Genomic DNA, 12024 nt, shown 5'->3' with positions numbered 1-12024 from the left:
GCTTTGGAAGCCTGCGACCCTTTGCGCTTGCCAGCGACAAGGACAAAGAGCGCATCCGAGCGGCGCAGGGGCGCCGTGCGGGAAACGTAGATTCTGAGTGCTCTCACCAGATCTAACAAATGTAAATCCTTCTCATACCGATGAACTGCATGAGGACAAAACGAAGGCAAAGAGATATCCTGATTAAGATGAAAAGAGGATACCACCTTCGGGAGAAACTCCTGAATGGGACGCAGCACTACCTTGTCCTGGTGGAAGACCAGGAAGGGAGCCTTGCATGATAGCGCTGCCAGCTCAGACACTCTCCGAAGAGATGTGATCGCTACCAAAAAAACCACTTTCTGTGATAGTCTAGAAAGTGAAACCTCCCTCAGAGGCTCGAAGGGCGGCTTCTGGAGGGCAACTAGTACCCTGTTCAGATCCCATGGATCCAACGGCCGCTTGTACGGGGGTACGATATGGCAAACCCCCTGTAGGAACGTGCGCACCTTAGGAAGGCGTGCCAAACGCCTCTGAAAAAAGACGGATAGCGCCGAGACCTGACCTTTAAGGGAGCCGAGCGACAAACCTTTTTCTAACCCAGATTGCAGGAAAGAAAGAAAGGTAGACAATGCAAATGGCCAGGGAGACACTCCCTGAGCAGAGCACCAGGATAAGAATATCCTCCACGTTCTGTGGTAGATCTTAGCGGACGTGGGCTTCCTAGCCTGTCTCATGGTGGCAACGACCCCTTGGGATAATCCTGAAGACGCTAGGATCCAGGACTCAATGGCCACACAGTCAGGTTCAGGGCCGCAGAATTCCGATGGAAAAACGGCCCTTGGGACAGTAAGTCTGGTCGGTCTGGTAGTGCCCACGGTTGGCCGACCATGAGCTGCCACAGATCCGGATACCACGCCCTCCTCGGCCAGTCTGGAGCGACGAGTATGACGCGGCTGCAATCGGATCTGATCTTGTGTAGCACTCTGGGCAAGAGTGCCAGAGGTGGAAACACATAAGGGAGCCGGAACTGCGACCAATCTTGCACTAGGGCGTCTGCCGCCAGCGCTCTTTGATCGCGAGACCGTGCCATGAATGTTGGGACCTTGTTGTTGTGCCGGGACGCCATGAGGTCGACGTCCGGCCTTCCCCATCGGCGACAGATTTCCTGAAACGCGTCTGGGTGAAGGGACCATTCCCCTGCGTCCATGCCCTGGCGACTGAGGAAGTCTGCTTCCCAGTTTTCTACGCCGGGGATGTGAACTGCGGATATGGTGGAGGCCGTGGCTTCCACCCACATCAGAATCCGCCGGACTTCCTGGAAGGCTTGCCGACTGCGTGTCCCCCCTTGGTGGTTGATGTATGCCACCGCTGTGGAGTTGTCCGACTGAATTCGGATCTGCCTTCCTTCCAGCCACTGCTGGAAGGCTAGTAGGGCAAGATACACTGCTCTGATTTCCAGAACATTGATCTGAAGGGTGGACTCCTGCTGAGTCCACGTACCCTGAGCCCTGTGGTGGAGAAAAACTGCTCCCCACCCTGACAGACTCGCGTCTGTCGTGACCACCGCCCAAGACGGTGGTAGGAAGGATCTTCCCTGTGATAATGAGGTGGGAAGAAGCCACCACTGCAGAGAGTCCTTGGCCGTCTGGGAAAGGGAGACTTTCCTGTCCAGGGATTTTGACTTCCCGTCCCATTGGCGGAGAATGTCCAATTGAAGTGGGCGCAGATGAAACTGCGCAAACGGAACCGCCTCCATTGCCGCCACCATCTTCCCGAGGAAGTGCATGAGGCGTCTTAAGGAGTGCGACTGATCTTGAAGGAGAGCCTGCACCCCAGTCTGTAGAGACCGCTGCTTGTCCAGCGGAAGCTTCACTATCGCTGAGAGAGTATGAAACTCCATGCCAAGATACGTTAGTGACTCGGTCGGTGACAGATTTGACTTTGAGAAGTTGATGATCCACCCGAACGTCTGGAGAGTCTCCAGTGCAACAGTCAAGCTGAGTTGGCATGCCTCTTGAGAGGGTGCCTTGACCAGTAGATCGTCCAAGTAAGGGATCACAGAGTGTCCCTGAGAGTGCAAGACTGCTACCACTGCCGCCATGATCTTGGTGAACACCCGTGGGGCTGTCGCGAGACCAAATGGCAGAGCTACGAACTGAAGATGGTCGTCTCCTATCCCGAAGCGTAGAAAGCGTTGGTGCTCTGTAGCAATCGGCACGTGGAGATAAGCATCCTTGATGTCTATTGATGCTAGGAAATCTCCTTGAGACATTGAGGCAATGACTGAGCGGAGGGATTCCATCCGGAACCGCCTGGCGTTCACATGCTTGTTGAGCAGTTTTAGGTCCAGAACAGGACGGAATGAGCCGTCCTTTTTTGGCACCACAAAGAGATTGGAGTAAAAACCTTGACCTTGTTCCTGAAGAGGAACAGGGACCACCACTCCATCTGCTCTTAGAGAAGTCACCGCCTGCAGAAGGGCATCTGCTCGGTCGGGATGTGGGGAAGTTCTGAAGAACCGAGGCGGAGGCCGAGAACTGAACTCTATCCTGTACCCGTGAGACAAAATGTCTGTTACCCACCGGTCTTTGACCTGTGGCAGCCAAATGTCGCAAAAGCGGGAGAGCCTGCCACCGACCGAGGATGCGGAGGGAGGCGGCCGAAAGTCATGAGGCAGCCGCCTTGGAAGCGGTACCTCCGGTTGCTTTCTTGGGGCGTGAGTGAGCCCGCCAGGAATCAGAGCTCCTTTGCTCTTTCTGAGTCCCTTTGGACGAGGAGAATTGGGGCTTGCCCGAGCCTCGAAAGGACCGAAACTTTGACTGCCACTTCCTATGTGGAGGTTTGCTTGATCTGGGCTGGGGTAAGGAGGAGTCCTTACCTTTGGACTGTTTAATGATTTCCGCCAATTGCTCACCAAACAGTCTGTCTCCAGATAATGGCAAGCTGGTTAAACATTTTTTAGAAGCAGAATCCGCTTTCCATTCCTTTAACCACAAGGCCCTGCGCAAAACTACAGAGTTGGCGGATACCATTGAGGTACGGCTCGTAGAGTCCAGTACCGCATTGATAGCGTAGGTCGCAAACGCAGACATTTGCGTAGTTAGGGACGCCACTTGCGGCACTGCTGGACGTATGAGAGAGTCCACTTGTGCCAGACCAGCTGAAATAGCTTGGAGCGCCCACACGGCCGCGAATGCTGGAGCAAACGACGCGCCGATAGCTTCATAGACAGATTTCAACCAAAGGTCCATCTGTCTGTCATTGGCATCTTTAAGTGAAGCCCCATCCTCCACTGCAACTATGGATCTAGCTGCAAGCCTGGATATTGGAGGGTCCACTTTTGGACACTGGGTCCAGCGTTTGACCATGTCAGGGGGAAAAGGATAACGTGTATCCTTAAGGCGTTTAGAAAAACGCTTGTCCGGATAAGTATTGTGTTTCTGGATGGATTCTCTGAAGTCAGAGTGGTCCAGAAAAGTACTCAATTTACGCTTGGGATACAGGAAATGGAATTTCTCCTGCTGTGCAGCTGCCTCCTCTGCAGAAGGGGCTGGGGGAGAAATATCCAACAGCCTATTGATGGCCGCTATAAGGTCATTTACCATGGCGTCACCATCTGGCGTATCCAAATTGAGTGCGGCGTCAGGACAAGACTCCTGATCACCCACCTCTGAACCATCATATAGGGACCCTTCTCGCTGAGACCCTGATCCGCGTGATGACGTGGAGGGTCTCTCCCAGCGAGCTCGCTTAGGCGGACTGGGACTGTCATCGGAGTCAGAGCCCTCAGCCTGTGATGCCTGGGACCCCCTTGAAGTACGGATTAGTTCCAACTGAGGGGGACCGGGGAACATAGACACAGCAGTGTCTATGGTCTGAGCAACTGGCCTGGACTGCAAGGTCTCCAGGATTTTTGTCATAGTCACAGACATTTTATCAGCAAAGACTGCAAATTCTGTCCCCGTCACCGGGGCAGGGTTCACAGGCGTCTCTGCCTGGGCTACCACCACAATAGGCTCTGGCTGACGAAGTGCCACTGGGACTGAACATTGCACACAATCGTCGTTGGAGCCTGCTGGTAGATTAGCCCCACATGCTGTACAAGCCGTGTATACAGCCCGTGCCTTGGCACCCTTGCGTTTTGCGGATGACATGCTGTTGTCTCCTCAAAGCAATATAGGGTGTACAGCCAAGAAGCGACCTTACAGTGCAGTATATAAATATATCTGGTACAGCGAAAAATATAACACTGTGGCACTAGTGGGGCCGCACGTATGTGCTGCTTACCGCCCGCTTAGCGCGGGTGTGTGGTCGCCAGGAACCCCTAGCCTGGGTCCCCCAGAGCCTGCGTCCGTTCTCCAGCCAGACTGCATGTGTATAATGGCTGCCGGCGTCCTGGGGAGCTGCAAGCCTGGGGGCGGGCCTAGGGCGTGCACAGAGAAAAAGCGCGAAGCCTGTGTCCTACTGTGCTCAGTGAGAGGGCTGGAGCATGTAAATCGTGCTCCAGCCCTCGGCGCTGCCGATTGAACAACGTCTCTCCCCTACCCTGATTGACAGGGTGGGGGGCGTTAACGAAGCGGAGCTAGGCCGCAGAAGACCGGGGACTAAAGTTAGAAGCGCCGCCGCCGTAAAAGCGCGGTCGGCGCGTCCCCGGCGCACTACAAGTCGCAGCTGCGCCGCCGCTCCAGGGGCGGTCGGCGCGGCGATCCACACACATAAAGTCCCCCAGTAATCTGCGGGGACTATAAGCCCAGCGCACAGCGCTACAGTCCCCGGCGCACTAGCACACCCAGCAAGCCTGGGGTGTGCGTGGCCTGCCATACGGGGACACAGAGTACCTGAAAGTTGCAGGGCCTTGTCCCTGAACGGCACTCCCGCTCCACATCCAGCAGGTTCTATGGGTCTGTGGATGGAGCCCGGCCTCAGGGCTTGGTGGCCGGTAAGATCCCACTTCCTCAGAGCCCCTCAGGGGGATGGGGAAGGAAAACAGCATGTGGGCTCCAGCCTCCGTACCCGCAATGGGTACCTCAACCTTACAAACCACAAGTGGGGTAAGAAGGGAGCATGCTGGGGGCCCCATATGGGCCCTCTTTTCTTCCATCCGATATAGTCAGCAGCTACTGCTGACTAAACAGTGGAGCTATGCGTGGATGTCTGACCTCCTTCGCACAAAGCAGAAAACTGGTGAGCCAGTGATCCCACTGGGGGTGTATAGCCAGAAGGGGAGGGGCCTTACACTTTTTAGTGTAATTGCTTTGTGTGGCCTCCGGAGGCAGTGCTATACACCCAATCGTCTGGGTCTCCCAATGGAGCGCCGAAGAAAAGTTTGAGGAGAGTGCTTGTTTTAAGTTTTTTTCTATGCAGGAGATACAAAAATGCATGTCTAAGGCTATGTGTCCACGGGAGAATGTAGCTGCGGATTTTTCTGCATCAAAATCCGCAGCTTTCCCGCAAAATCCGCACCTTTTCAAAGGTGCGGATTTGCCGCGGATTTTTTTTTTTTTTCCCCCCAATTTTAAAGCCAAAATCCGGATGAAAATCCGCAACAATAATTGACATGTTGCAGATTTTTCCAGATCAAAATCCGCTGCGGAAAAATCCGCAGCGTGGGCACAGCATTTCCAAAATGCCATACAAATGGCTGGGAAGTGCCTGAGCTGCAGATTTTCGGGAAATCCGCGGCTTTTCCGCGAGAAATCCGCGGCAAAATCCTCGCATTTTCCGCAGCGTGGGACATAGCCTAAGGCTATGTGCCCACGCTGCAGAAAATGCACGGATTTTGCCGCGGATTTCTCGCGGATTTTCCAGAAATCTGCAGCACAGCTACTCCCCAGCCATTTCTATGGCATTTGGGAAATGCTGTGCCCACGCTGCGGATTTTTTCGCAGCGGAAATCGTGCGGATTTCCGTGCGGAAAAATCTGCAGCATGTCAATTATTGTTGCGGATTTCTCCGCAGGGTCCCATATACTTACCTGCCTCACCGGAGTCACTTTCTCCGTCCAGTGTACAGGAGCGCGGTGAATCCAGGTCAGGAAGGAAGAGGTGGGCAGAGCCTGCACGAGCTCCGGTCATGTGACAGCCGGAGCTAGTTCAGGCCCGCCCACCTTCTCCTGAAGACGCTGAGTGACCCGGCTGCCGGAAAGCGAGGTGCTGCATGATGGAGGCAAGTATGAACTCCCCCGATCACTCAGCACTTGTTCTGCATTGAGGATGCAGTGCCAAAGCCATGGTACTGTATCCTCAATGCAGAAAGCCCGCACCATATCCGCACGACATTCCGCAGCATGGAAACAGACAAAAGTTGTGGTGCTGTTTCCTGGGAGCACCTGCGGAATGTCTTGCGGATATATCCGCAGGACACGGTCCCTGTGGGCACATAGCCTAAGATTGTTTTTTTGTAATTTTTTCAAACTTTTTTTTTTTTTAATAATAATAATACAATAAATGTCATTACGGACATGTCACTTGTCAAGCAACGTTAATTTTTTTCCCCAGATTAAACATTTTATTGACAAAACTAATATTTCGGGGAGGGTGTTTTTTCTTTTAACATTTAAATATTTTAAAACTAAAATGATTGTTATTAGTCCCTTAAGGGTACTTGAATATGCCATCTAATGGTCATTAAGGCAATACACAGCACTACCCAATTAAGCTATACTGTAAATGCTTGACTGACAAGTAGCCTATGAAGCCCCACCTGCAGGGGAATCTGATAAGCTATAGTGTATGTCAGGCTTCAGATTACCAAAGATAACGGCACCCAGTGGTCTTCCTGCAGGAGTACTGATGGACTCTCAGAGCACTTTGTCAACCTCTTCATGCACACTATCCTAATAGGGCTCGCTCATATCACTGTATAACACTGACGAGTGTTATCAGATAGTACACACTCCAATGTTATACTATGGAGTCATGTCGATTAGCCTTTTTTTTTTTTCTCATGCTAATGCAGCATGAGGAAGGGGGGATGCTGCATGCTGCGATCGTCAGTGTATCTCGGATCACTTACACCCATACAAGTCTATGGGTGCATGTGAAACATTGGCCTGCACTCGGATGGCATCCGAGTGCAGTCCAGTATAAGCAGAGACAGGCAATGGGGAAGGTGGAGAAATTAACTTCTATATTTTCTCCGCACCTGTCATCTGCATGCAAGAGAATTGGAGCACAGCAAATGACACTGTGCTCACACTCGCAGCAGAGTTTGAACCCAGTATGATTAGCAGATTGCACCCGATTGTCTTGCGTTGGATGTTACACGCCAATGTGATACCGGCCTTAATAGCAGCCTGAGGAGTGAAGCTGCTAGAATCAGTGAGACTGCTGATCTTTGCATTTACAGTATGATCCCAGTTTTGGTATTTGGCTTTCTGCAATCAGTCAATCACACTGGAACAGAAGTATTTGAAAAGTGCAGGTGTTAACGTGTCACTAGTTTTGATAAATCTCTTAAATTAAATAAGTAAACAAAATTAATTTGAAAACATGTTTACTATAGAAATTCTTTAAATACAAAAGTAGAAAGCCCAAAATATCGTGTAGTTTAGCACAACTAGGAGAATAAATTTACAATAAGCGCTAAATAGTGATGAGCGATCACTACCATGATTGGTACTCTTTAAGAGCAGTTTGATGTTTGGATGAGTGCGACCAGATATAATGGAAGTCAATGGGAGACTCGAACATTTTTCTGGAAAAATGCTCGCGTTCCCCATTGACTTCCATTATACTCAGGTGCTTGAGTTGAACCCATCCAACTGCTCTTAACAAGTATGCACGCTCATCACTGGTGCTAAAGTAAGGAGAAAAAAAAAAATAGTAATTCTTTTGAAAAGATCACACGGCCATTTCCATTTTAATGGTGGGATGAGGGTCGTAGCCTTCAAGCTGGAAATCTTCTGCTTTGAAGTCATTGATGTTTTCCACTGTCCGTAAGATTTTAAGTTTAGGGAATGGCTTAGGTTTCCTTTGAAGCTGAAATAGAAAGATAACCTTGTCAACTTTTGTTACAAAATAAGGAACATACAATTCAGTACAAAAGTCATGTTAAGAAAAAAACCAAAAAACAAAACAAACAAACAAAAACTTTGCTTAAAAGGGGGAAATTAAACATTTACTTTAATATTGTGATTCTGAAAAATGAATGAGATATTGCAGATACAAATGGGATATACTAATCAAAGAAGGGAATTTTGTTACTTACCGTAAATTCCTTTTCTTCTAGCTCCTATTGGGAGACCCAGACGATTGGGTGTATAGTACTGCCTCCGGAGGCCACACAAAGCATTACACTAAAAAGTGTAAGGCCCCTCCCCTTCTGGCTATACACCCCCAGTGGGATCACTGGCTCACCAGTTTTAGTGCAAAAGCAAGAAGGAGGAAAGCCAATAACTGGTTTAAACAAATTCACTCCGAAGTAACATCGGAGAACTGAAAACCATTCAACATGAACAACATGTGTACCCGAAAAACAACCAAAAATCCCGAAGGACAACAGGGCGGGTGCTGGGTCTCCCAATAGGAGCTAGAAGAAAAGGAATTTACGGTAAGTAACAAAATTCCCTTCTTCTTCGGCGCTCCATTGGGAGACCCAGACGATTGGGACGTCCAAAAGCTGTCCCTGGGTGGGTAAAGAAATACCTCATGTTAGAGCTGCAAAGACAGCCCTCCCCTACGGGGAGGCAACTGCCGCCTGCAGGTAGCTGCCTGGCACACCTGTTGAGCCGTAGCCTGGTGTCGTAATGCCCAGGACGCACCCACGGCTCTGGTAGTATGGGCCTTCAGCCCTGATGGAACCGGAAGCCCAGCAAAACGGTAGGCTTCAAGAATTGGTTCTTTGATCCATCGAGCCAGGGTGGCTTTGGAAGCCTGCGACCCTTTGCGCTTACCAGCGACAAGGACAAAGAGTGCATCCAAGCGGCGCAGGGGCGCCGTGCGGGAAATGTAGATTCTGAGTGCTCTCACCAGATCCAACAAATGTAAATCCTTTTCATACCGATGAACTGCATGCGGATAAAAGGAAGGCAAGGAGATATCCTGATTAAGATGAAAAGAGGATACCACCTTAGGGAGAAACTCCTGAATGGGGCGCAGCACTACCTTGTCCTGGTGGAACACCAGGAAAGGAGCTTTGGATGACAGCGCTGCTAGTTCAGACACTCTCCGAAGAGACGTGACCGCTACCAGAAAGACCACTTTCTGTGAGAGTCGCGAAAGTGACACATCCCTCAGAGGCTCGAAGGGCGGCTTCTGGAGAGCAACAAGGACCTTGTTTAGATCCCACGGATCTAACGGCCGCCTGTACGGAGGTACGATATGACAAACCCCCTGCAGGAACGTGCGCACCTGAGAAAGTCGTGCTAGACGCTTCTGAAAAAACACGGATAGTGCCGAGACTTGCCCTTTAAGGGAGCCGAGCGACAAGCCCTTTTCCAACCCAGATTGCAGGAAGGAAAGAACTACAGGTAACGCGAATGGCCAGGGGGATACTCCTTGTGCAGAGCACCAGGATAAGAAAATCTTCCACATTCTGTGGTAGATCTTAGCAGACGTGGGCTTCCTAGCCTGTCTCATGGTGGCCACGACCCCTTGAGGTAATCCTGAAGACGCTAGGATCCAGGACTCAATGGCCACACAGTCAGGTTCAGGGCCGCAGAATTCCGATGGAAAAACGGCCCTTGGGACAGTAAGTCTGGACGGTCTGGTAGTGCCCACGGTTGGCCGATCGTGAGATGCCACAGATCCGGGTACCACGACCTCCTCGGCCAGTCTGGGGCGACGAGTATGACGCGGCCGCAATCGGATCTGATCTTGCGTAACACTCTGGGCAAGAGTGCCAGAGGTGGAAACACATAAGGGAGCCGGAACTGCGACCAATCTTGCACTAAGGCGTCTGCCGCCAGAGCTCTTTGATCGCGAGACCGCGCTATGAAGGTCGGGACCTTGTTGTTGTGTCGAGACGCCATTAGGTCGACGTCCGGCACCCCCCAGCTGCGGCAGATTTCCTGAAACACGTCCGGGTGAAGGGACCATTCCCCTGCGTCCATGCCCTGGCGACTGAGGAAGTCTGCTTCCCAGTTTTCTACGCCCGGGATGTGAACTGCTGATATGGTGGATGCTCTTTCCTCCACCCACATCAGAATCCGCCTGACTTCCTGGAAGGCTTGCCGACTGCGTGTCCCTCCTTGGTGGTTGATGTATGCCACCGCTGTGGAGTTGTCCGACTGAATTCGGATCTGCTTTCCTTCCAGCCACTGCTGGAAGGCTAATAGGGCAAGATACACTGCCCTGATTTCCAGAACATTGATCTGAAGGGTGGACTCCTGCTGAGTCCACGTCCCTTGAGCCCTGTGGTGGAGAAAAACTGCTCCCCACCCTGACAGACTCGCGTCTGTCGTGACCACTGCCCAGGATGGGGGCAGGAATGATCTTCCCTGTGATAATGAGGTGGGAAGAAGCCACCATTGCAGAGAGTCCTTGGCCGTCTGAGAAAGGGAGACTTTCCTGTCTAGGGAAGTTGTCTTCCCGTCCCATTGGCGGAGAATGTCCCATTGAAGTGGGCGCAGATGAAACTGCGCGAACGGGACTGCCTCCATTGCTGCCACCATCTTCCCTAGGAAGTGCATGAGGCGCCTTAAGGAGTGCGACTGACCCTGAAGGAGAGACTGCACCCCTGTCTGTAGTGACCGCTGCTTGTTCAGCGGAAGCTTCACTATCGCTGAGAGGGTATGAAACTCCATGCCAAGGTATGTCAGCGATTGGGCCGGTGTCAGATTTGACTTTGGAAAATTGATGATCCACCCGAAACTCTGGAGAGTCTCCAGCGCAACGTTCAGGCTGTGTTGGCATGCCTCTTGAGAGGGTGCTTTGACAAGTAGATCGTCTAAGTAAGGGATCACCGAATGTCCCTGAGAATGCAAGACTGCTACCACTGCCGCCATGACCTTGGTGAAAACCCGTGGGGCTGTTGCCAGACCAAATGGCAGAGCTACGAACTGGAGATGTTCGTCTCCTATCACGAAACGTAGAAAACATTGGTGCTCTGTAGCAATCGGCACGTGGAGATAAGCATCTTTGATGTCTATTGATGCAAGGAAATCTCCTTGAGACATTGAAGCAATGACGGAGCGGAGGGATTCCATCCGGAACCGCCTGGCGTTCACATGCTTGTTGAGCAGCTTTAGGTCCAGAACAGGACGAAACGAGCCGTCCTTTTTTGGAACCACAAAGACATTGGAGTAGAAACCTTGCCCTTGTTCCTGCTGAGGAACAGGGATCACCACTCCTTCTGCTTTTAGTGAGCACACCGCCTGCAGAAGGGCATCTGCTCGGTCGGGATGTGGGGAGGTTCTGAAGAACCGAGGCGGAGGACGAGAACTGAACTCTATCCTGTACCCGTGAGACAAAATGTCTGTTACCCACCGGTCTTTGACCTGTGGCAGCCAAATGTCGCAAAAGCGGGAGAGCCTGCCACCGACCGAGGATGCGTAGGGATGAGGCCGAAAGTCATGAGGCAGCCGCCTTGGAAGCGGTTCCTCCGGTTGCTTTCTTGGGGCGTGAGTGAGCCCGCCAGGAATCTGAGCTCCTTTGCTCCTTCTGAGTCCCTTTGGACGAGGAGAATTGGGTCTTGCCGGAGCCTCGAAAGGACCGAAACCTCGACTGCCACTTCCTCTGTTGAGGTTTGCTTGATCTGGGCTGGGGTAAGGAGGAGTCTTTACCCTTGGATTGTTTAATGATTTCAGCCAATTGTTCACCAAACAGTCTATCTACAGATAGTGGCAAGCTGGTTAAACATTTTTTGGAAGCAGAATCCGCTTTCCATTCCTTTAACCACAAGGCTCTGCGCAAAACCACAGAGTTGGCAGACGCTATTGAGGTACGGCTTGTAGAGTCCAGGACAGCGTTGATAGCGTAAGTCGCAAACGCAGACATTTGCGAGGTTAGGGACGCTACTCGCGGCACTGCTGGACGTATGAGAGAGTCCACCTGTGCCAGACCAGCTGAAATAGCTTGGAGTGCCCACACGGCCGCGAATGCT

The 12024-nt window shown here is 51.6% G+C and overlaps 1 protein-coding gene across 2 annotated transcripts in view; it reads right to left on the bottom strand.

The window, feature by feature from the left end:
* Positions 1-7459: 7459 nt before the first annotated feature.
* Positions 7460-12024, bottom strand: part of TYMS (thymidylate synthetase) — a 55972-nt gene continuing 51407 nt past the window's right edge. For both annotated transcript variants that reach the window (XM_075316382.1, XM_075316383.1), the window contains one exon: positions 7460-7961. In XM_075316382.1, the coding sequence (XP_075172497.1) occupies positions 7824-7961 (138 nt within the window). In that variant the 3' untranslated portion in view covers positions 7460-7823. The remainder of the gene's footprint in view (positions 7962-12024) is intronic.

The sequence above is a fragment of the Anomaloglossus baeobatrachus genome, chromosome 6 (genome assembly GCF_048569485.1).
Source record: "Anomaloglossus baeobatrachus isolate aAnoBae1 chromosome 6, aAnoBae1.hap1, whole genome shotgun sequence".
Lineage (NCBI taxonomy): Eukaryota > Metazoa > Chordata > Amphibia > Anura > Aromobatidae > Anomaloglossus > Anomaloglossus baeobatrachus.
This window is presented reverse-complemented; position numbering and strand designations above follow the sequence as displayed.